Genomic DNA, 25,695 nt, shown 5'->3' on the forward strand with positions numbered 1-25,695 from the left:
AATGAAATTAAGGTAGAAATAAAAAAATTCTTTGAAATTAATGAAAACAGAAACAATATATCAAAATCTCTGGGATACAGCAAAAGCAGCATTAAGAGGAAAGTTTATAGCAGTAAATACCTACTCAAAAAGGTAGATAGATTTTAAATTAATGATCTAACATCACCAATAGAGGAAATAGGAAAAGAACAAACTAATCCCAAAGCCAGCAAAGAAAAGAAATAACTGAAGTCAGAGCAGCACTGAATGAAATTGAGACCCCAAAATCCATACAAAGAATCAACGAAACCAAAAGTTGGTTCTTTGAAAAAAATAAACAAGACTGATAGATGGCTAGCTAGATTAACAAAGAAAAGAAGATCCAAGTAAGCCTAATCAGAAAGGACAGAGGTGACATTATGACCGAGAGAAATATAAAAGATCCTCAGAGATTATCATGAACACCTCTATGCACAAAAACTAGAAACCTAGAGGAAATGCATAAATTCCCAGAAACACACAACTTCCCAAGATTAAATCAAGAAGAAATCAAAAGCATGAATAGACCAACATTGAGTTCCAAAATTTAATCAGTAATAAAAAACTTAACAACCAAAAAAAAAAAAAAAAAAAGGCCCAGTCCATAAGAATTCACAGTCAAATTCTCCGAGTTGTACAAAGAAGAGCTGGTAGCAATCCTACTGAAACTATTCAAAAAAAACTGAGAAGGAAGGACTTCTCCCTAACTCATTTGGGATCAGAATGATCCCAAAACTGGGCAAAGACAGAGACACAATGAAAAAACAAAACTAAAGGCCAGTATCCCTATGAACACAGACACAAAAATCCTGAACAAAATACTAATAAACTGAATCCAATAGCACATCAAAAATCTAATTAACCATAATCAAGTAGGCTTCATTCTTGGAATGCAAGGTTGGTTAAACATATGCAAATCAACAAATGTGATTCACCATATAAACAGAATTGAATTAAAAACAAAAATCCGGCTGGGTGCAGTGGCTCATGCCTCTAATCCCAGCACTTTGGGAAGCTGAGGCAGGTGGATCATCTGAGGTCATTTCTCAAAAGAAGACATTCATACAGCCAACAGACACATGAAAAAATGCTCATCATCACTCGCCATCAGAGAAACGCAAATCAAAACCACAATGAGATACCATCTCACACCAGTTAGAATGGCAATCATTAAAAAGTCAGGAAACAACAGGTGCTGGAGAGGATGTGGAGAAATAGGAACACTTTTACACTGTTGGTGGGATTGTAAACTAGTTCAACCATTATGGAAAACAGTATGGCGATTCCTCAAGGATCTAGAACTAGATGTACCATATGACCCAGCCATCCCACTACTGGGTATATACCCAAAGGATTATAAATCATGCTGCTATAAAGACACATGCACACGTATGTTTATTGCGGCACTATTCACAATAGCAAAGACTTGGAATCAACCCAAATGTCCATCTGTGACAGACTGGATTAAGAAAATGTGGCACATATACACCACGGAATACTATGCAGCCATAAAAAAGGATGAGTTTGCGTCCTTTGTAGGGACATGGATGCAGCTGGAAACCATCATTCTTAGCAAACTATCACAAGAACAGAAAACCAAACACCACATGTTCTCACTCATAGGTGGGAACTGAACAATGAGATCACTTGGACTCGGGAAGGGGAACATCACACACCGGGGCCTATCATGGGGAGGGGGAAGGAGGGAGGGATTGCATTGGGAGTTATACCTGATATAAATGATGAATTGATGGGTGCTGACGAGTTGATGGGTGCAGCACACCAACATGGCACAAATATACATATGTAACAAACCTGCACGTTGTGCACATGTACCCTAGAACTTAAAGTATAATAAGAAAAAAAAAAAAAAAAGAAAAGAAAAGAAACCAGCTTGGACAACATGGTGAAACCCTGTCTCTACTGAAAATACAAAATTAGCTGGGCATGGTGGCACACACCTGTAATCCCAGCTACTCAGGAGGCTGAGGCAGGAAAATCATTTGAACTCTAGAGGCGGAGGTTGTAGTGAACCGAGATTGCACCACTGCACTCCAGCCTGGGTGATAGAGTGAGACTCTGTCTCAAAAAATAATAATAATATGATCATCTCAATAGATGTAGAAAAGGCTTTTGATAAAATCCAACATCCCTTCCTGGTAAAATGTGTCAAGATACTAGGCATCACAGGAAATTATCTCAAAATAATGAGAGCGATCTATGACAAATCCATGACCAACATCATAATGAACAGGCAAATATAGGAAGCATTTCCATTGAGAAAGGGAACAAGACAAAGATGCCCATTTTTACCACTCCTATTCAACATAGTATTGGCAGATTTTGCCAGAGCAATCAGGCAAGAGAAAGAAACAAAAGGTATCCAAATAGGAAAAGAAGCTAAACTATTTCTCTTTGTATACCTAGAAAACCCTAGACTCTGCCAAAAGTCTCCTGGAACTGATAAACAACTTCAGTAAGTTTCAGGATACAAAAATCAGTAGCATTTCTATACAGCAATAACATTCAAGCTGAGAGCAGAATCAAGAACTCAATTCCACTTACAACAGCCACACAAACATACACACAATAGCTAGGAATACATCTAATCAGGGAGGTGAAAGACAGCTGTAAGAAGAACTGTAAAACACTGCTGAAATAAATCACAGATGACACAAATGGAAACATATTTTATGATAATGGATAGGAATACTCAATATCATTACAATGGCCATACTGCCCCAAACAATGTACAGAGTGAACACTATTCCTATCAAACTACCAACATCATTTTTCACAGAACTAGAAAAAAAGCATTCTAAAATTCATATGGAACCAAAAAGGAGCCTAAATAGCCAAAGCAATCCTAAGCAAAAAGAGAAAAGCTAGAGGCATCTCATTACCTGACTTCAAACTACACTACAAAGCTACAGTAACCAAAATAGCATTGTACTGGTACAAAAACATAGATCAATGAAACAGAATACCAAATCCAGAAATAAAGTCAAACACCTACAGCCACTTGATCTTTGACAAAGTCAACAAAAATAAGCAGTGGTAAAAGGACTCCCTATTCAATAAATGGTGTTGGGATAGCTGGCCAGCCATATGCAGAAGAATGAAACTAGACCCTTACCTTTTACCATATATAAAAATCAAAGATGGATTAATGATTTAAATATAAGACCTCAAACTATAAGAATCCTAGAAGAAACCTAGGAAACACTATTTTGGAGGACATGGGCCTTGGGAAAGAATTTATAACTAAGCCCTCAACAGTAAATAGACAACCTATATAATATGAGAAGAATATTTGCAAACTATGCATCTGACAAAGGTCTAATATCCAGCATCTATAGGGAACTTAAACAACTGAATGGGCAAAAACTAAATAAACCCATTTAAAAATGGTCAAAACACGTGAACAAACACTTCTCAAAAGAAAACATGCAAGTGGACAACAAACATGAAAAAATGCTTACCATCACTAATCATAAGAGAAATGCAAATCAAAACCACTGTGAATACAAGATCTCACACCAGTCAGAAGGGTTACCATTAAAAAGTCAGAAAAATAAGGTATGTGGGAGCCCTGGGCAAGATGGCCGAATAGGAACAGCTCTGGTCTACAGCTCCCAGTGAGATCAATGCAGAAGGCGGGTGATTTCCGCATTTCCAACTGAGGTACCTTGTTCATCTCATTGGGACTGGTTGGACAGTAGGTGCAGGCCAAGGAGGGTGAGTGGAAGCAGGGTAGGGCGTTGCCTCTTCTGGGAAGCCCAAGGGGTTGGGGAACTCCCTCTCCTAGCCAAGGGAAGCCATTAGGAACTGTACCATGCACTGCAGCCCAGATACCGTGCTTTTCCCACGCTCTTCACAACCCACAGACCAGGAGATTCCCTCCGGTGCCTACACCACCAGGGCCTTGGGTTTCCAGCACAAAACTGGGTGGCCGTTTGGGCAGACACTGAGCTAGCTGCAGTTTTTTTTTTCATACTCCAGTGGTGCATGGAACGTCAGTGAGACAGAACAGCTCACTCCTCTGGAAAGCGGGCTGAAGCCAGGGAGCCAAGTGGTCTGGCTTGGCAGGTCCCACCCCCAAAGAGCCCTGCAAGCTAAGATCCACAGGCTTGAAATTCTTGCTGCCAGGCAGAGCAGTCTGCGATCGACCTGGGACACTTGAGCCAAAATAATAAGAGTTATTTATGACAAACCCATAGCCAATATCATACTGAATGGGCAAAAACTCGAAGCATTCCCTTTGAAAACTGGCACAAGACAGGGATGCCCTCTCTCACCATTCCTATTCAACATAGTGTTGGAAATTCTGGCCAGGCCAATCAGGTAGGAGAAAGAAATAAAGGGTATTCAATTAGGAAAAGAGGAAGTCAAACTGTCCCTGTTTGCAGATGACATGATTGTATATTTAGAAAACCCCATTGTCTCAGCCCAAAATCTCCTTAAGCTGATAAGCAACTTCAGCAAAGTCTCAGGATAAAAAATCAATGTGCAAAAATCACAAGCATTCCTATACACCAATAACAGACAAACAGAGAGCCAAATCATGAGTGAACTCCCATCCACAATTGCTTCAAAGAGAATAAAATACCTAGGAATCCAACTTACAAGGGATGTGAAGGCCTCTTCAAGGAGAACTACAAACCACTGCTCAATGAAATAAAAGAGGACACTAACAAATGGAAGAATATTCCATGCTCATGGATAGGAAGAATCAATATTGTGAAAATGGCCATATTGCGCAAGGTAATTTATAGATTCAATTCCATCCCCATTAAGCTACCAATGACTTTCTTCACAGAATTGGAAAAAACTACTTTAAAGTTCATATGGAACCAAAAAAGAGCCCGCATTGCCAAGACAATCCTAAGCCAAAAGAACAAAGCTGGAGGCATCATGCTACCTGACTTCAAACTATATTACAAGGCCACAGTAACCAAAACAGCATGGTACTGGTGCCAAAACAGAGCTATAGACCAATGGAACAGAACAGAGCCCTCAGAAATAATACCACACATCTACAACCATCTGATCTTTGACAAACCTGACAAGAACAAGAAATGGGGAAAGGATTCCCTAGTTAATAAATGGTGCTGGGAAAACTGGCTAGCCATTATGTAGAAAGCTAAAATTGGATCCCTTCCTTACACCTTACACAAAAATTAATTCAAGATGGATTAGAGACTTAAATGTTAGACCTAAATCCATAAAAACCCTAGAAGAAAACCTAGGTAATACCACTCAGGACGTAGGCATGGGCAAGGACTTCATGTCTAAAACACCAAAAGCAATGGCAACAAAAGCTGAAATTGACAATTGGGATCTAATTAAACTAAAGAGCTTCTGCACAGCAAAAGAAACTATCATCAGAGTGAACAGGCAACCTACAGAATGGGAGAAATTTTTTGCAATCTACTCATCTGACAAAGGGCTAATATCCAGAACCTACAAAGAACTCAAACAAATGTACAAGGAAAAAACAAACAACTCAATCAAAAAGTGGGTGAAGGATATGAACAGATACTTCTCAAAAGACATTTATGCAGCTAACAGACACACGAAAAAATGCTCGTCATCACTGGCCATCAAAGAAATGCAAATCAAAACCACAATGAGATACCATCTCACACCATTTAGAATGGCAATCATTAAAAAGTCAGGAAGCAACAGGTGGAGAGGATGTGGAGAAATAGGAACACTTTTATACTGTTGGTGGGACTGTAAACTAGTTCAACCATTGTGGAAAAGAGTGTGGTGATTCCTCAAGGATCTAGAAGTACAAATACCATTTGACCTCGCCATCCCATTACTGGGTATATACCCAAAGGATTATAAATGATGCTGCTATAAAGACACATGCACACGTATGCTTACCGTGGCACTATTCATGATAGCAAAGACTTGGAACCAACCCAAATGTCCATCAATGACAGACTGGATTAAGAAAATGTGGCACGTATACACCATGGAATACTATGCAGCCATAAAAAAGGATGAGCTCTTATCCTTTGTAGGGACATGGATGCAGCTGGGAACCATCATTCTCAGCAAACTATCACAAGAACAGAAAACCAAACACTGCATGTTCTCACTCATAGGTGGGAACTGAACAATGAGAACACTTAGCCACACCACACACTGGGGCCTGTCATGGGGTGGGGGAAGGGGGAGGGATAGTATTAGAAGAAATACCTAATGTAAATGACGAGTTAATGGGTGCAGCACACCAACATGGCACATGTATATGTATGTAACAAACCTGCACTTTGTGCACATGTACTCCAGACCTTAAAGTATAATTTTAAAAAAATAAAACAATAAAAAATAAGATGTAAAAATGATGATGAAGAGATCTGTTATTACTGGTTAAAAATATTTATTAATCATAACTTCTCATCCATCTGTTAACTATTCTTCTTAGGAATTAGAGACAGAATAAACATTAGCTAGACCTTAAAAAAAAAGTATAATAATAATAATAAAATATGTGCCAGGTGCAGTGGCTCATGTCTGTAATCCCAGAACTTTCAGAGGCCAATGTGGGAGAATCGCTTGAGTTCATGAATTTGAGACCAGCCTGGGCAGCATGGTGAGTCCCTATCTCTGCAAAAAATACAAAAATTAACTGGACGTTGTGGCACACGCCTGTAGTTCCAGCTACTTGGGAAGTTGAGGTGGGAGGATCAATTGACCCCAGGAGGTTGAGATTGCAGTGAGCCATGATGGCACAACTGCACTCAAGCCTGGGTGGCAGAGTGAGACTGTCTCAAAACGAACAAACAAACAAACAAAAAACAGATACTAGCGAGGCTGTGGAGAAAAGGGAATGCTCATACACGGTTGGTGGGAATGTAAATTAGCTCAGCCACTTTGGAAGGCAGTTTGGAGATTTCTTAAAGAAATTAAAACAGAACTACCATTCAACCCAGTAATTCCACTATTGGGTATATATCCAAAAGAAAATAAATCATTCTACAAAAAGATACATGCGTTCATGTTCATCACAGCATTATTCACAATAGCAAAGACATGGAATCAACCTAAGTGTTCATCAACAGTGGACTGGATAAGGAAAATGTGGTATATATACACCATGGAAGAGTATGCAGCCATAAAAATCCCTGAAATCATGTCTTCATGGCAACATGCATGTAAGTAGAGGCCATTATCTTAAGCAAATTAACACAGAAACAGAAAACCAAATACTGCATGTTCTCACTTACAAGTGGGAGGTAAACACTGGCTACTTAAGGACACAAAGATGGCAACAATAGAAACTGGGGACTATTACAGCAGGGAAGGAGGGGGGAAAGGGTTGAAAAACTATGTATTGGATGCTATACTCTGTATCTGGGTAACAGGATCAATCATACTCTAAGCCTCAGCCTCATGAAATATATCCAGGTAACAAACCTGCACATGTACTCTGGAATCTAAAACAAAAATGGAAATTATAAAAAAAAAAAAAAAACAGAAATTAAATTGTGAAGGAGACTGAGTATCAAAAGACCTTTTTTTTTTTAAGTGTAAAAATGTGTTTATTCACAACCATTTGTAAATTACCATTTGTTACCATTCCTTCAAAAAATTCTTTATGAACAAAAAGCCAAGAAAAATTACAATAGTAGCTTATGCCAAACCAAAAATATACATCTGATGTATACAAACTTTAAAAAGCATTAACACAGGCAATGTGAATATAGATTACCTTAAAAATATTTCCAAGACATAGCTACAACTTAAGACATATAAATAATGGCATTACCTAATGTATTATATTTACATATTTAAAGTATCATATTAATTTCTATGAAATAAAAAAGGAGATAAAACTACAGATGTCATTGCTTAGCAGTTCAAATATTGAAAGGGCCACATGATTTTTTTTTTAAGTACAGCAAGAACTTTAGGTTACTATTTATATCTGGACCTTCCTATATTTATAAGAACATGCACTGTCATTGTTGCAAGAGGAAAAACATTTAAAAACATTAAGGAAAAACCAAAAAACAGTTTGCTTACTAAAATCATACCAAATCCTCAGCAAAATCAAGGAAAGCAATTATGGAGTGTTTTCTATTCCTGGCGTTTTAAATTGACACATACATTTTAGAGAAAAGAACAGCTGATTGTCTATAACAAAATGCAGTTATAGATATTGATATGCTTAGTTCTATCCCATTAAAGCACCTTGTACTACAAGGTAAACGAAAGCTTAATAAAATCAATGGAGGCTTTCATACCAGAAAGGATTTTATTTGAAATACCCGTATTACCTTTTTAGATTTTCCTTTCTTAAATCATGCAGAGAATATGTTCTGCGTAAAATCTAAGATCATTCATTGGAAATATAGAATTTTAAAAAAATAATGGCACCTAAAAACTTAATACTATATATCAATTAAAGTCAATATAGTGGCATGTAAAATGAAGTGGAAAAAACTATATATATATATATATATATATATATATATCTTAAGTATTATTTTTTATTATTACCAACTTGAAATGTCCAAACTCTGAAGGGTTATTTTTATATTATCTTTTGTTCAGATTGAATCAACATTATCATACTAGGACATGTAAATAAGGACATGTAATGCTGATACTTCTGCATTTCTTAGAGTCATCTACTCAAATCAACTGTACTTACTATTAGATAATAAAATCCAAAGAAGTCATAGAAATAAATAATGCTGGAAAAGGGAACACTATTCTAAATCTGAATCTGACAATCCCTCCTCATGCTTCCTTCACATCTGCTGAGAATTAACAAAAAAAGTCTTAATGTTTTCATAGTTAGACAATGAATAGGCTTCATAAATCATTCAAAGTAAAATTAATTTAAAAAATGGAAAGTGGAAATCTACAATAGTAAACAGAAATGCTATAAAGAAAAGACTTAAACTTAATTGGCAACATGACAGGACCATTAAATTGGTCTTGAAAAGCAGAAGGCAGATGATGAAATTGCACTTAATTCTGTATCAATTCAGATCCTATCATCCCTACTCCTTTCTAATAAAATAAGCATTTACAACATGGTTTCTTACACATCTCCCTTACAAAAAGGCTCAGCACAATCACTTATACATTCTAGTTGGTTTTTAACATTTGGTCATAACTGATAAACAAGGTCACACAATTTTACCCTATCGAGTCTGTTGATCTGTGTCAGAATACCTTATTCAGAATCAGACAGTTCTAATACAGGATTTACAAATCCAGAATACTCGGAATTTCCATTATCATCCATTTCGGCACTAACAAAATCATTCTCCCACTCCAGCCCATTGGAATCATCAGAGGCTGATGTAGCATTACTTCCAGTCTTCTTGTTGCTATACTTAAGTGCTGCCCGTAGAATGTCTTCCTCTGTTTTGGAACGTTCTCTCATTGGAAGCATTCTATTCATTCCTTCTTCATCTTCCCACTCTAGATCTAAGGATGTGCTGTCGTCATTTCCACTAGTTGATTTAGTTTTGGTCATTAAATCACAACTGCTTTGTGTATTTGGTGTCAAAACTGTAGCATCTGATGAGAGTCTACTACTTCGAAAAACTTCATACTGTGACTTTATATTTCTCAAACAAGATTCAAAGTCATCTTCTGGTCCTGAACTTTGATATTCTCCATTGTTGGAAGGATGATATTGCTGCACAATTCTCTGCCTTTCTTGCTCCAAGAGCTTTCGCTGCTTTGCTGCCCTGGCTGCTTCACGCTGTGCAGCGTATAAAGCTTCTTCTTCTAGTCTTAACTTCCCTTCTTGTAAGGCTCTTTTTGAATTTTCCTATCAAGATCTTTTTGTTTTTCGGCAATGGAATCATAATGCCTTTCTCTTAGGTCAACAATTTCTTCCTCAGTAAGAGGCCTCATATTGAAATTAGTCATCTCGAGAATCTATCTCCCAGACCAGGATGTTCTTTCTTCTAATGGAGAGACTATGTCTGATTTTTAAAATCCCAGTGTCTAGCACGGTGCTTGGCACATGACAGTTGCTTAATAAATGTTTGCTAAACTATGACTGCTTCCTGGGCTCTCCCCTTCATCACTTTCTACTAGATTCTCAAACTCTATTGTTAAGTGCTCACCTCTTGAGCATGTTCTAAAATACTTGGATCCTCCGCCGCCGCCTACTCGCTGCAGCCGCCCCGCTTCCTTGCGGAGCAGCCCGAAGCACTGCGTCCAGCAGCAGTTCCCCATCGCATGCCGCCCAGGCGCCGCCGCTCCTCCTCCTCCTCCCGCTCAATGCCCAATCCCAGGCCCGGCAGCCGCATCCGCGCGGCACGAGCCGAAATGGGGTTCAGGGACCGAGGGCGGGCCAGCCGGAGCGTGGCGGCGTGAGGGGACGGGGCGACGAAAGAGACAAGGCGCTACGGAACAAAGGCAGTGTTTACTCCCGCGGCCGTAGAGCCACCGCCGCGCGAGGGAAGAGCACCGGACTGAAGGGTCTAGACTCCTTCGCCGGCCGCATGGCCCTTCTTGCCTCAGCCCCCCAAAAGACCTTTTCTGTTAGTGTCTGTAACAAAGTTCAAATTTAGTTTCTTGGAAACAATTTTTAAATAGCTAAGAGCGTCAACAGAAAACTGTGGCATACAGGAAAAGAACTGCTTCACACTTCCTGAATCTTCTCAAACTTGGTATCTGCATATCAATGACTTTAGATTTTATTTTTATGTTGCTGTTACTTTTGCTAAGGATTATGGTATACATAGATACTGTCTATTCTATTTTTAAAAAATCTAGGAAAATACATTAAGATCTGTTTATTATTACTATTAGTGGTTTCTTGTGTATGTGTTGGTTTGACAAGTAGAGGTTGTTTTCTAACCAAAAACATAACACAAAAGAAAGATTTAGTACAGGATTACCTGTGCAAACAGCTGGGACAAAAACACAGGGAGACAAATGAAAATTTAAGCTACTCATGTTTATTAACTGATTTACATTTGACAAAACAAAGATAGGTGCACAAAGAGCTGTCTGACAAAGTCAAATCCCAGGTATCGAACAATAGTATTCCCCTGGCTGCCCTAGAGGGCACTTGTGCCCACTCTGTGGGGGATGTGCTCTGCCATGCGACCACTCGGTTATCACACTGCGCTGCTGTTGGGCTGCATGTGGAGTACAGGTCTGCATGCATCTGACATCAGAGAAGTGGCCCACTCAACACTAACAGCCCCAGTTCGAGATGTCGCAAGTCGATGTTAGTAACCACCAAGTACTAATTCTGTACTAAAATGGTCAGAAAAGATAACAAGCTTTGAGTACTGTGTAAAATTATACCTTTTATCGAGAATAGGCTCTTGTAAGCTGCCTTGTAACTTATTTCCTCCCTTGCCAAAGTCTATCCATTTATGTCAAATCAAGAATATACAGCACAAAATTTTCTAAAAAAGTACTTTAACAATGGTCATTAACTTCTCCCTAAGGACCCATGCCTAAGGTTATTTACATAAGATTTGGGATCTTCATAATTTAGGAGAACTTTTAATTCTGAGCTCAGAAAGATACTTTTCCTACTAGATAATAGGACACTCAGAAATACCTGAGGTATAATCACTGAAAACCTTCTTAAAGCAAAAAAAAAAAAAAAAAAAGAAAAAAAAAAAGAAAAAAATAAAGAAGATTGAGGTTTCCTATACTGGCATGAAAGTATACATACAATTTTTATCACAGAAAAAGCTAAAATGTGAATAATACCAAAACATAACAGATAAGTTGGGAGGAACCAGCTATTAGGCTCCAATTCTTCTTACTATATTTTGCAGAAAATGCTAGTATTATAGAGATTATCAGGATATACCAAAAATGATTTTAAGTGGAAACTTCAAAAAACAGCAAAACCCAGTTTTAAGATAGGATTCATTTCTAGAGACATTACACATCAGTATACAATTAAGGTGTTTCCGGTGGAACATCAACATCAGTGTACTTTAAAAAAATCTAAGTCTGGTTCTTTTTAATCAGATGTCCTTATTTGGCTGCTAACACACCCCCACCACCCTGCCTTCAAAATGATCATTTAGTCATTAATTATAAAAAAGTATACAAATTATACTCAATACAGAGCACGGCAAAATCTAGTTCAATTTATAGCTTTATGTAATACACATAAATCGGACAATTTAACTTTGTACTACTTACTCTCTGGCCCTACAGTTTCCTACTTCCTGATGTTTCTTGGAAACTGTAACTGTTCAGGCAACAGAAACACTAATTACTTTCTTAGGGAACAAATAAAAAATTTTAAGAATTGGCTAAAGTAAGCACCCCAGAGTCACTTTATGAAACACAAATTCAAATGGTATTTTAAAAAAGTGAATTGGAATACGTGGGAAATTTAAACAGCAGGGATTCTTCTATTTAATGCCTGCCCCATTCAGGGACACTTATATTCACATATAAACCCGCTGGAATCCTTTCTGAATGTGTACGCTCTATTGACCTCAGCACAACTGAGTGAAGGGGAACGAAAGGGAGAGACCATCTTCATCCTTTGTTTTTGCAGAATTTATTTAGAAAAATTTTATTAAGAGATTCTAAAAAGTATAAGAAACAAACACATTTTTACCACTGCATTCATGTTGGCTTTTTTGAGCACATAGCTCTAAGTGGGGGGGCGGGGGGGGGGGGGGCGGGTGGCAGGGATGCCTCAAAAGGGAAGAGGAAGGACTCTCCTTGGCCTGGGAATAGGTGTGCCTATGGGAACCATAGGAGCAAGAGTCAAGAGTTCTTCAGAAAATTGCCTTTAAGTCAGGACAAACAAACAAAACATTTGCAAATGAAGCACCAAAAAGATCAAGTAATTTACTTGCCATTTTCATAAACAAAATAATTAGTCCCCTCTCTCATCTTTTCTCTATCATGTCTTTTGTATAAAGACATTTCTTTCTGAGCTGCGTGCTGTCTAGACAAAGCCACGTCATCTGATGAGCAGACTTTGCTCAGCAACATTGAGAAAAAACAGATCTACCTCTTTCCATTTCTTAGCCTGTGTCAACTGCTGAATGCTGAAACCTAACCCCAGAGCCTCACTTTGCCATTTCATACAGTTTGAATTAAAAAAAAAAAAAAAAAAAGAACCTTAGAGAAAAAGAAAAAGCTTTGACTCCCCCATTAAAAAGTTTATTCTCTAATTCTATAAATATCAAGAAGGCAGATGTGTTTTATTTTATTTGACATTAGAAAAAAAAAAAAAAAAACACAATCTCAAAGCAAGTACCTGGGTTTTACTTCAGTTTATAATAATTTAATGTGCCTGAGAATTTTTGTGCAAATACATGTCATCTTTCATTAAAAATATGCATAGCGCACTTTGGAAAAAGTTGGTTTAGTTGCAGCCAACTTTTCTCACAAAAAATTTTACATATATAAATATAAAACATTCCCTAATTCCTATTGATTGCACTTCTGGCTTAACCACTTCCAGCCTCCAAGGAATTTTTAAAAACATGCAATTATGTTTGTATTCCTTGGTTACTACACTTATTCAGAAGAAATATTCTAAAAACAAGTTTTCTTGGTTCCAATTTACCACATTTTGCTTCTTAAAAGTAAATCCCTCCCATGCTCTACTCATTTTTTTTTTGGAGGTTGTATAAAAATACAAATTTAAAAAATGAACTTTTATTAATCATAAATACAAAATAATTGAGTGGTATTTGGGTTCCCAGGGGCTCAAAGGCCTGAAAACAGAAAGGAAAATAGGAGTCTCCACCTATGATTCAATGAAAAAGATGAAACTCCTAATTTTGCTAATGCTGTGAGCATATCATTTGATGGATGCATAATTTAACCAGATATTAACAGGGGAAACATATAAGCCATCTCACTATTGTCTCAGTAATAGACTGAGCTTACCCCACCAACCCTTCAGAATGGCTTTCTGTAAGCAATAAAGCTGCTCCTTTTCTCTTCCCATCCTTCTAACCTGGGTTCTCTCTGCTTTATGCTTACCAGAAGTAAATGTGCCAGGAAGTTCAGTATCTCTGTATGTTTTAGTATTACTGAATTTATTTTTACTCACTTTTTATTTTCAAGACAAGAAAACTCAAATGAAGGAGTATATTAAACCTTTCTTTCCTGCCTCTGAACACTCATGGCCCATTCATTTATACTTTCAATTTGCCCGACTTCCTCCATTAGGGCTCATCCCAATTTTATTTCCATTCCTCCATTCCCCCTTTCACATTCACAACCCTTGTGCAACATTCCTTTTCTCTCAAGTCAGACCAGACTACATGTTTCAGTGCATATCTATCCCTCATATGCTAATTTGTATAAGAGGTCAGTTAACTGCTGAACCTCAGTCCTCCTTCAGGACACCCATTTTGGGTGAGGATGTGCAAACTGGGGCAGCAAAGCTACCCATTATGACTGGAAGACTCTGATTCCTCCTTAGTCCACCTAATAAACTGCTACCTGAATTTAAATAAACAGCAGAATCTGGTTTTTGAAGACCAATTTCTGCCTCCTGGCATCTTCCATTCTCTTGGGCACCAGGGTTCTTGACCACTCTGGCTATCCCCAGTCTCTTCAGCCTGTCCACTAAGTTCATCTTCAACTGGCCAACATCAGGAGGGTTCCGGGAGGGTCTCAAGCCATACATCTCCTGGAGGAATGTCTCAGCTGGTCGAGAGGCCAAAAAATTTTCAGAGAGATGCACTCGAGGCTCAAAGGGCAAAGGAGAAGTGCAAGGTGAGTGAGATGGTGAATTTGGTGGTGTGGAAGGGATAGCCAGGGATTTAGGGAGAGGCTGGAGGGGGTTCTCTGAAATTGGGCTGTGGTACACTTTGGCAGAGATGCCTCGTTCTTGTAGAAGTTTGGCCAAGCTCATGGTGCTACTGAAGGTTGTAGTGGAATCTCGTCGGTTGGTGATGGACTCACCAATGCTGAGTCTATAGGACAAGGCAGGAGAATTCACAGCCGTGTTGGATGAACTGCTACCACTACTTCCACAGGATAATGAAGAGAACCCAGAGCTTAAAAAAAAAGTAAGTGGGAGACAGTGTTTAAGAATAAAAAGCAAGCCCCAAGCTGGCATTTAAAGTAATTACAGTAGTTATCCTTGGTAAATATAAAGTAACAGGCAACAAACACATCTGTAACTGTACGCCGTGGAACAGATCTGGGAAATGAAAATTTCATGTGATACTTCAATGACTAATTATTTGTAATTTGTAACTTAGTAATTAACTTATTAAAACATTTTCAGTGGGATATGAAAGGTATTGCTGTACTCTTAGATAACTTTACTCTTAAATTTTAACTCTAAAATGTACATCTGTAGAAATACAATTAAATTTTATGACAGAAAGCAAAGAAATTTGAAGACTAAGGAAAGTAATCTTTAGAATGTTTATTTATATATCCATTCCATAAAGTGAGATATATTGAGACAATAATCCATAGGTAAACAGTTCACCAACTTTAAAAAAATTAAACATGAAATGCTCTTCTGGGAGAAGTTTCCTTCTTTTTAATCTTTTAATTTTATTTTATTGCAAAATAATAAACTTCTAATTGTTAAATTTTATTTTCTCAAGAAATGTTAATTTCAAACAATGATAGTATAAAAATATCCATAGAATGAATTTTTCTCAACCTTGACTTGAAACATGTTTTCAGAAAATTAAAAATAACTAATAGTTTCAACATCTATTCAGTAATACTTCTTCAGCATTACTTCAGTATTCAGTAATACTACTTTCAGAAAATTAAAAATAACTAATAGTTTCAACATCTATTCAGTAATACTTCTTCAGCATTACTTCAGTATTCAGTAATACTACTGAACATATAGAAGTGAAGGTGAGCTTGTGCAGAGGACTGGCCCTGTAAATCTTGTAGTTTGGCTAACTCCGGGTATATAGCCCCAGCTGGGTTATTTATTAGTTGTCTGCCCTAGGACCAGTGACCTCAACCTTCCATGCCTCAGTTTACTTTACACAATACATACTCAGTTGCCCTGCCCACTTTTATAATAATCAAATGAGAAAATTCTTATTTTATGCTTAGTCGAAAAGAAAAACTAACCAATCATGTACTTAAGGAAACGGGAATGAAATGGAGATGGTACTTCTTTTTTTTTTTTTTTTTTTTTTTTTTTTTTGAGGCGGAGTCTCGCTCTGTCGCCCAAGCTGGAGTGCAGTGGCCGGATCTCGGCTCACTGCAAACTCTGCCTCCCAGGTTCACGCCATTCTCCTGCCTCAGCTTCCCGAGTAGCTGGGACTACAGGTGCCCGCCACCTCGTCCGGCTAGTTTTTTGTATTTTTTTAGTAGAGACGGGGTTTCACTGTGTTAGCCAGGATGGTTTCGATCTCCTGACCTCGTGATCCGCCCGTCTTGGCCTCCCAAAGTGCTGGGATTACAGGCTTGAGCCACCACGCCCGGCCGGAGATGGTACTTCTTTAGCCAATTTCCCCGCAAAACAAATGTTACCAGTATTTAATAGATCAACTTTCACTTCAACACAAAATACTCAATATATTAAACATCAGGATATCAAAAATTTTAAAGATTATGAACAAAACACAAGCTTACAATTAACAAACTTTCTAAAGCACCAACTTGTATAGAAGCAGCAAAATTCAAATAAGTTTGACTCCGTGGTCAAACCAGTCCAACTAAAAGCCTCTGATCCGGAATAGTCTATATATTGTATTCCCAGTCTCTAATCTCCCTATTTCTACTAGACTCTAGAACTGCCTGTCTTTACCCAAATTGTATACTTCATATAATGGCATCAACCTGTATTAAGAGTCTCCTCAAGAACCAATTTTGTAAAACTTGTTATCCTGATGACTATAAGAACAATGTAGAAAAAAATGCAGATTTTTTTGTTACAGACTTTATTGGGATCTTTAGTGGATATCATCCAAATGCTTCCCTAAATAATTCATTTGCTTCTATTTTATAGACATGGTGAATCATAATCTTATCTCCCTTCACACTGGCAGCTAGAAAGTTAAGACTCAAATACGTGGCTAACCTTAGCAAGCTAACATGGCTAACATAAGACTTTATGGTACAATTTGCACACTAGCTTTATTCTTTTACCCATTTTATATGCTTACTCTTGATTTCCCTTTGCAACATCTTTCTTTTCTACTTCTAGTTAACATTATTCTTTAATGCATTTAAAGTAATTATAGTAGTTATCCTTGGTAAATATAAAGGGACAGGCAACAAACACATCAGTAACTATGCACTGTTACACGTTCTACATATCTTTAAAAGCCACCTGAGATCCTTTTGGGAATTGTTAGGATGGGAATGGCATCAATATGGCTTAATAAGGGACTACATATTAAAATATTCAAGTTTTAGCCTATGTAGTAAATAATTTGGCCTTGCCCAGAGAGGTCTGGCCTCTGCCCTCCGCTCCTTGGAGGCAATCTATGTCACAATAGGAGTGTCTTTGGCTAGAGTGGAGGCTGATCACACTAAATCTTAGGGTGGGCCAGGCCATACCCAACAGTCTTAGGGTGAGGAATGGCCATGCCAAAAAGACCAACCATGTGATTTAGGGTAGGGCCTTTGAGTCATGCAGTATCAGTTGGCCAGAAGGCTGAGTTCAACTCTGTTGAACTGAGTTCAATCAATCATACCTACACAACAAAGCCTCAATACAGACAGACTGTAAACACTAATACTTGGGTGAACTTACCTGGTTGGTAATATTCTGTGTGTACCGTCACATATCAATACCAGGATATTGTGTGTACCATCACATATCAATACCAGGAGAGTAATGAATCCTAAGGACACATGTAGAATCCTCTAAGACTCTGCCCTATGCCTTTCTTCCTTTGGACAATTTTAACCTGTATTCTTCCCTTGTAATACAGTAGCCACAAGTATAACAACTTGCTGTGAGTTCTGTGAGATCTTCTAGCAAATTACTGAACCTGAAAGTGGTTTTGGGAACCCTCTGCACTTGCAGGTGTTGTCAGAAGTGAAGGTGGGCTTGTGCAGAGGACAGGCCCTGTAAATCTTGCAGTTTGGCTAACTCCGGGTATATAGCCCCAGCTGGGTTATTTATTAGTTGTCTGCCCTAGAACCAGTCACCTCAACCTTCCATGCCTCAGTTTACTTTACACAATACATACTCAAGTTGCCCTGCCTACTTTTATAATAATCAAATTAGAAAATGCAATGTGAAAATATTCTAAAGACACATTATCACAGAACATTAATTAACATTCTAGAAATTAAAATGAAGGTAATTTTAAAAAGAAATTCATGAAAATATAGCTGAGGAAAGAAGTGAGGCCCCAGATTTTCCAGGCACTCTTACCTGGGGGTAACCTGAGTGATGTCAGAGGGATGTAATATTCTACAGGTGGTGAAAGTGAATGTTGAGTTTGTGCATGACAGGCACTTTCCTGGATTGGCGGTTGCAACTGAAATAGATTTTTAGGGAGCAAATACAAGATTGAAAGACTAGATTAATAATGTAAAAAGCTCATCATTATTTATTAATAATATAGCATTTATCAAGTACCTTTTGTACTAAAAATCCCCAAATCTGGAAATGAAATAAATATACATAAAGATTGTACTAGTATTAACTGGTTAGTATATAGGTGAATCCAATACTTTAAAACTGTAAAGCAAAAGGCATAAACAAAGCTTAGAAATGAGAAAAGAAAACTGAAAAAATACATTTAAAAAATCAAGATCCAGTTATCCAAATGATTCAGCCAAATTTATCTACTCTGGTGGTTCTCAAAGTGTGGTCTGAAGACTGTGGGAGTCTACAGGTCAAAGCTACTTTCATAGCAATGTTAAGACAGAGGCCTTTTCTTTGTGACTGGGTTTACATTTGCACTGCTGGTACAAAAGCAATGGAAGGCAAAACTCCTGGCTCCTCAGCACAAATCAAGGCAATATCACCAAGTTGTACTAGTCTTCTTAATTATTATGCACTTGGTATTTTTTTAAAAGCCATATTCACTTAAGAATGTCCTTGAAGTAGCAGTAAAAATTATCTATTAAATTTTGAATCTTAGCCCTTGAGTCATTTTCCTGTTCTGTGCGATGAAATAGGAAAGATGTATTAAGCACTCTTGCTGCACACTGAGATACAGTGGTTATCCAGAGGAAAATACTTGTGCAACTGATTTGAAATTTTGTCATGGAATACCATTTTTACTTTAAAGAACTAACAGAAAAACTATAGTTATTCAGACTTGGGTGTTAAGAGAGACATGTTAAAAATGAATGAAGTGAGCCTGTCCCCTCAAGAAAAACAGCTAACAAAATGTGAGCTTTCAAGAAAAAGTTAGTTTTGGAAAACTTATATCCACCACTGAAAGCATGAACATCCTTAAAGACTTTTCTGATAAGATAGGTGGTGATATTAATATGATTTTAATATTTTTATGTAATAAAATGTGCCAACATTTAGAAAATCTGCATAACTCCATGAACCAATCAACATTTTCTAAATGATCAATGCATGATGTTAAAAATCAAGCATGGGTGAAAGATATATTCAAAATGTAGGATATGACCAATGCATTTTATTTAATTTTAATTTTAATTTTTTTTTATTAGAGACAGGGTTTCACCATGTTGGCCAGGCTGGTCTCAAACTCCTGACCTCAGGTGATTGCCCACCTCGGTCTCCCAAAGTGCTGGGATTACAGGTGTGAGCTACCAGCCTGACCAATGCATTTTAATGTTAACAAAGTAATGAAAAGTTAATTGTTAGGGTTTCTGATCTCACATTGCTACAAATGTTTAAGAAACTACTACTTACCTAGTTTTACTATAATATCAAAAAATAGCTACAAATATCTGAAAAGACTTATTAAAACACTCTTTCCTTTTCCAACTGCATGTTTTGTGCCTGGCTGCATTTCCTTCATATTGTTCAACTGAAACAACATATTGCAACAGACTGAAGGTAGCCGCTGATAATGAGAATAAAGCTATTTTGTATTAAGTCAAAAATGAGAGACTTGCACAACTGTTTTTCTCACTATGAAAAAAATAGCTATTTTTCACAAAACATATTTGTGTACAATTATTTTAAATGAGTTAATACACATTTTTATAGTTTCTCAGTTTTGATTTATGATATATTAAATGTCCATAGATATAACCTACACAGATAGGCTCTCTGGAATTCTCAGTGATTTTTAAGAGTGTAAAGAGTTCCTGAGCCCAAAAAGTTTGTGAACCACTGACCTGAATTCATCCAGCTCTCTACCTAAGCTACTAATGTAGACTGGCTAAGATAAAGTGGAGGGGATTAGGAATGCCACTAATGCTACAGATTTTCATTATCTGGTATCCAAGATTGAGTACCCTCCAGTGAGCAAAAGTAGCCAGCTGACTATCTAATAAGTCAGAATGCAAAGTACTTCTGGTTACTATACCACATTTGACCAGACACTCTTCTCACCTGTAACTGGTCCACCTGCTGAAGTAATGGGTGGTAGGAAGATCCCCGTTACTGGCTTGGATGTTGACAGTTTCTCTTCCACTTGAAGAGGTTGCTGAACCTGAAAAGTAATACCCTCCTCTTCATCCTCTTCTAAATCTGAGATGTGATAAATGGTATCCCTGGGCAACTGGGTAAAGCCTTTAGTAATGACACCTGGTCGTGGATCAAGGATGGTTCCCAAGTTTGGCTGAGCAAGCTGCTGCCAGTGATACAGAGTTTGTGATCCTGAATATGCAAAACAAAGGAGAGGGAAAAGGCATGTTTACATTTCCCACAAATCTTAAAACAGAAGCTAAAATTATATGTGTAATAACAATAATGACAGCAATAAAACTATTTATTTGGTGTTAATAATCTGGTAAAAGCTGCAAATTACAGTTTTCAGTGGAAGATGACAAGATGTCAAATGTATGAGTAACAATCTGTTTTAACAGTTAACTTTGAGAAGGACATCTAAAGGGGTGAAAAAAACCCCAAGGAGACACCCTTAATAGGAAAGGAGCTTAGCTGCTGAGGCAGTGATGGAAGATAGGTGCCTAAGAGGTGAGCTGTATTTTCCCAGGTGACAAAAAAGTCAAATACTTCTCTGGCCTGGAACTATGCCTATGAAGTTGAAAGTCAAAAGCCAGGCTCCCAGGGAAAACAGGAAAATGAAGAAGATAATGAAAAGGATATGTTCTACTGGTTCCAGACTATAGAATCCTGGTGAATGATCACCCCAAGCAACTGCACCAGATGCGATGTCTAATTATGTCACTGTAGTAATTTCATCTTAAAAATGGCAAGTCTGGGGGCAGAACAAGATGGCCAAATAGGAACAGCTCCAGTCTCCAACTCCCAGCGTGAGCGACACAGAACACTGGTGATTTCTGCATTTTCAACTGAGGTACTGGGGTCATCTCACTAGGGAGTGCCGGACAATCGGTGCTGGTCAGCTGCTGCAGCCCGACCAGCGAGAGCTGAAGCAGGGTGAGGCATCACCTCACCTGGGAAGCGCAAGGGGGAAGGGAGTCCCTTTTCCTAGCCAGGGGAACTGAGACACACAACACCCGGAAAATCGGGTGACTCCCACCCCAATACTGCGCTTTGAGCAAACGGGCACACCAGGAGATTGTATCCCACACCTGGCTGGGAGGGTCCCACGGCCACGGAGCCTCCCTCATTGCTAGCACAGCAGTCTGAGATCTAACTGCAAGGCAGCAGCGAGGCTGGGGGAGGGGCGCCTGCCATTGCTGAGGCTTAAGTAGGTAAACAAAGCCGCTGGGAAGCTCGAACTGAGTGGAGCTCACAGCAGCTCAAGGAAACCTGCCTGTCTCTGTAGACTCCACCTCTGTGGACAGGGCACAGCTAAACAACAACAACAAAAAAAGCAGCAGGAACCTTTGCAGACGCAAACAACTCTGTCTGATAGCTTTGAAGAGAGCAGTGGATCTCCCCACACGGAGGTTGAGATCTGAGAAGGGACAGACTGCCTGCCCAAGTGGGTCCCTGACCCCTGAGTAGCCTAACTGGGAGACATCCCCCACTAGGGGCAGTCTGACACCCCACACCTCACAGGGTGGAGTACACCCCTGAGAGGAAGCTACCAAAGTAAGAATCAGACAGGTACACTCGCTGTTCAGCAATATTCTATCTTCTGCAACCTCTGCTGCTGATACCCAGGCAAACAGGGTCTGGAGTGGTCCTCAAGCAATCTCCAACAGACCTGCAGCTGAGGGTCCTGACTGTTAGAAGGAAAACTATCAAACAGGAAGGACACCTATACCAAAACCCCATCAGTACGTCACCATCATCAAAGACCAGAGGCAGATAAAACCACAAAGATGGGGAAAAAGCAGGGCAGAAAAGCTGGAAATTCAAAAAATAAGAGCACATCTCCCCCTGCAAAGGAGCGCAGCTCATCGCCAGCAACGGATCGAAGCTGGTCAGGGAATGACTTTGACGAGATGAGAGAAGAAGGCTTCAGTCCATCAAACTTCTCAGAGCTAAAGGAGGAATTACGTACCCAGTGCAAAGAAACTAAAAATCTTGAAAAAAAAAGTGGAGGAATTGACAGCTAGAATAATTAATGCAGAGAAGGTCATAAACGAAATGACAGAGATAAAAACCATGACACGAGAAATACGTGACAAATGCACAAGCTTCAGTAACCAACTCGATCAACTGGAAGAAAGTATCAGCGACTGAGGATCAAATGAATGAAACGAAGCAAGACGAGAAACCAAAAGAAAAAAGAAGAAAAAGAAATGAACAAAGCCTGCAAGAAGTATGGGATTATGTAAAAAGACCAAATCTACGTCTGATTGGGGTGCCTGAAAGTGAGGGGGAAAATGGAACCAAGCTGGAAAACACTCTTCTGGATATCATCCAGGAGAACTTCCCCAACCTAGTAGGGCAGGCCAACATTCAAATTCAGGAAATATAGAGAACGCCACAAAGATACTCCTGGAGAAGAGCAACTCCAAGACATGTAATTGCCAGATTCACCAAAGTTGAAATGAAGGAAAAAATCTTAAGGGCAGCCAGAGAGAAAGGTCGGGTTACCCACAAAGGGAAGCCCATCAGACTAACAGCAGATCTCTCGGCAGAAACTCTCCAAGCCAGAAGAGAGTGGGGGCCAATATTCACCGTTCTTAAAGAAAAGAATTTTAAACCCAGAATTTCATATCCAGCCAAACTAAGTTTCATAAGTGAAGGAGAAATAAAATCCTTTACAGATAAGCAAATGCTTAGAGATTTTGTCACCACCAGGCCTGCCTTACAAGAGACCCTGAAGGAAGCCCTAAATATGGAAAGGAACAACCGGTACCAGCCATTGCAAAAACATGCCAAAATGTAAAGACCATTGAGGCTAGGAAGAAACTGCATCAACTAACGAGCAAAATAACCAGTTAATATCATAATGGCAGGATCAAGTTCACACATAACAATATTAACCTTAAATGTAAATGGACTAAATGCTCCAATTAAAAGACACAGACTGGAAAACTGGATAAAGAGTCAAGACCCATCAGTCTGCTGTATTCAGAGACCCATCTCACATGCAGAGACATACATAGGCTCAAAATAAAGGGATGGAGGAAGATCTACCAAGCAAATGGAGAACAAAAAAAAGCAGGGGTTGCAATCCTAGTCTCTGACAAAACAGACTTTAAACTATCAAAGATCAAAAGAGACAAAGAAGGCCATTACATAATGGTAAAGGGATCAATTCAACAGGAAGAGCTAACTATCCTAAATATATACGCACCCAATACAGGAGAACCCAGATTCATAAAGCAAGTCCTTAGAAACTTACAAAGAGACTTAGACTCCCATACAATAATAATGGGAGACTTCAACACCCCACTGTCAACATTAGACAGATCAACGAGACAGAAAGTTAACAAGGATATCCAGGAATTGAACTCATCTCTGCACCAAGCGGACCTAATAGACATCTATAGAACTCTCCACCCCAAATCAACAGAATATACATTCTTCTCAGCACCACATCACACTTATTCCAAAATTGACCACAAAATTGGAAGTAAAGAACTCCTCAGCAAATGTAAAAGAACAGAAATTATAACAAACTGTCTCTCAGACCACAGTGCAATCAAACTACAACTCAGGACTAAGAAACTCAATCAAAACCGCTCGACTACATGGAAACTGAACAACCTGCTCCTGAATGACTACTGGGTACATAACAAAATGAAGGCAGAAATAAAGATGTTCTTTGAAACCAATAAGAATAAAGACAAAACATACCAGAATCTCTGGGACACATTTAAAGCAGTGTGTAGAGGGAAATTTAGAGCACTAAATGCCCACAAGAGAAAGCTGGAAAGATCTAAAATTGACACTCTAACATCACAATTAAAAGAACTAGAGAGCAAGAGCAAACACATTCAAAAGCTAGCAGAAGGCAAGAAATAACTAATATCAGAGCAGAACTGAAGGAGATAGAGACACAAAAAACCCTCCAAAAAATCAATGAATCCAGGAGTTGGTTTTTTGAAAAGATCAACAAAATTGACAGACTGCTAGCAAGACTAATAAAGAAGAAAAGAGAGAAGAATCAAATAGACGCAATAAAAAATGATAAAGGGGATATCACCACCGACCCCACAGAAATACAAACTACCATCAGAGAATACTATAAACACCTCTACGCAAATAAACTAGAAAATCCAGAAGAAATGGATAATTTCCTGGACACTTACACTCTTCCAAGACTAAACCAGGAAGAAGTTGAATCCCTAAGTAGACCAATAGCAGGCTCTGAAATTGAGGCAATAATTAATAGCCTACCAACCAAAAAAAGTCCAGGACCAGATGGATTCACAGTCGAATTCTACCAGAGGTACAAGGAGGAGCTGGTACCATTCCTTCTGAAACTATTCCAATCAATAGAAAAAGAGGGAATCCTCCCTAACTCATTTTATGAGGCCAACATCATCCTGATACCAAAGCCTGGCAGAGATACAACCAAAAAAGAGAATTTTAGACCAATATCCCTGATGAACATCGATGCAAAAATCCTCAATAAAATACCGGCAAACTGGATTCAGCAGCACATCAAAAAGCTTATCCACCATGATCAAGTGGGCTTCATCCCTGGGATGCAAGGCTGGTTCAACATTCGCAAATCAATAAACGTAATCCAGCATATAAACAGAACCAAAGACAAGAACCACATGATTATCTCAATAGATGCAGAAAAGGCTTTTGACAAAATTCAACAGCCCTTCATGCTAAAAACGCTCAATGAATTCGGTATTGATGGAACGTACCTCAAAATAATAAGAGCTATTTATGACAAACCCACAGCCAATATCATACTGAATGGGCAAAAACTGGAAAAATTCCCTTTGAAAACTGGCACAAGACAGGGATGCCCTCTCTCACCGCTCCTATTCAACACAGTGTTGGAAGTTCTGGCTAGGGCAATCAGGTAAGAGAAAGAAATCAAGGGTATTCAGTTAGGAAAAGAAGAAGTCAAATTGTCCCTGTTTGCAGATGAGATGATTGTATATTTAGAAAACCTCATTGTCTCAGCCCAAAATCTCCTTAAGCTGATAAGCAACTTCAGCAAAGTCTCAGGATACAAAATTAATGTGCAAAAATCACAAGCATTCTTATACACCAGTAACAGACAAACAGAGAGCCAAATCATGAATGAACTTCCATTCACAATTGCTTCAAAGAGAATAAAA

The 25,695-nt window shown here is 38.5% G+C and overlaps 2 protein-coding genes across 3 annotated transcripts in view; both read right to left on the reverse strand.

Annotated features, from left to right (window-relative positions):
* Window positions 1-8,511: 8,511 nt before the first annotated feature.
* Window positions 8,512-10,636, reverse strand: LOC104671868 (AP-1 complex-associated regulatory protein-like). Its single transcript, XM_010375514.2, is given in 4 exon segments — window positions 8,512-9,226; window positions 9,229-9,810; window positions 9,813-9,907; window positions 10,055-10,636. Coding segments are annotated over 4 exon segments (900 nt in total). The 5' UTR covers window positions 10,240-10,636; the 3' UTR covers window positions 8,512-9,188.
* Window positions 10,637-10,945: 309 nt separating this feature from the next.
* The window catches only part of TRAK2 (trafficking kinesin protein 2), an 85,977-nt gene continuing 71,227 nt past the window's right edge, over window positions 10,946-25,695 (reverse strand). For both annotated transcript variants that reach the window (XM_010354945.2, XM_030916158.1), the window contains exons 14-16: window positions 20,453-20,719; window positions 18,338-18,443; window positions 10,946-15,020 (exon numbers count right to left, since the gene is read on the reverse strand). In XM_010354945.2, coding sequence (XP_010353247.1) covers window positions 14,345-15,020; window positions 18,338-18,443; window positions 20,453-20,719 — 1,049 coding nt within the window. In that variant the 3' untranslated portion in view covers window positions 10,946-14,344. The remainder of the gene's footprint in view (window positions 15,021-18,337; window positions 18,444-20,452; window positions 20,720-25,695) is intronic.

This window comes from Rhinopithecus roxellana, chromosome 14 (genome assembly GCF_007565055.1).
Source record: "Rhinopithecus roxellana isolate Shanxi Qingling chromosome 14, ASM756505v1, whole genome shotgun sequence".
Lineage (NCBI taxonomy): Eukaryota > Metazoa > Chordata > Mammalia > Primates > Cercopithecidae > Rhinopithecus > Rhinopithecus roxellana.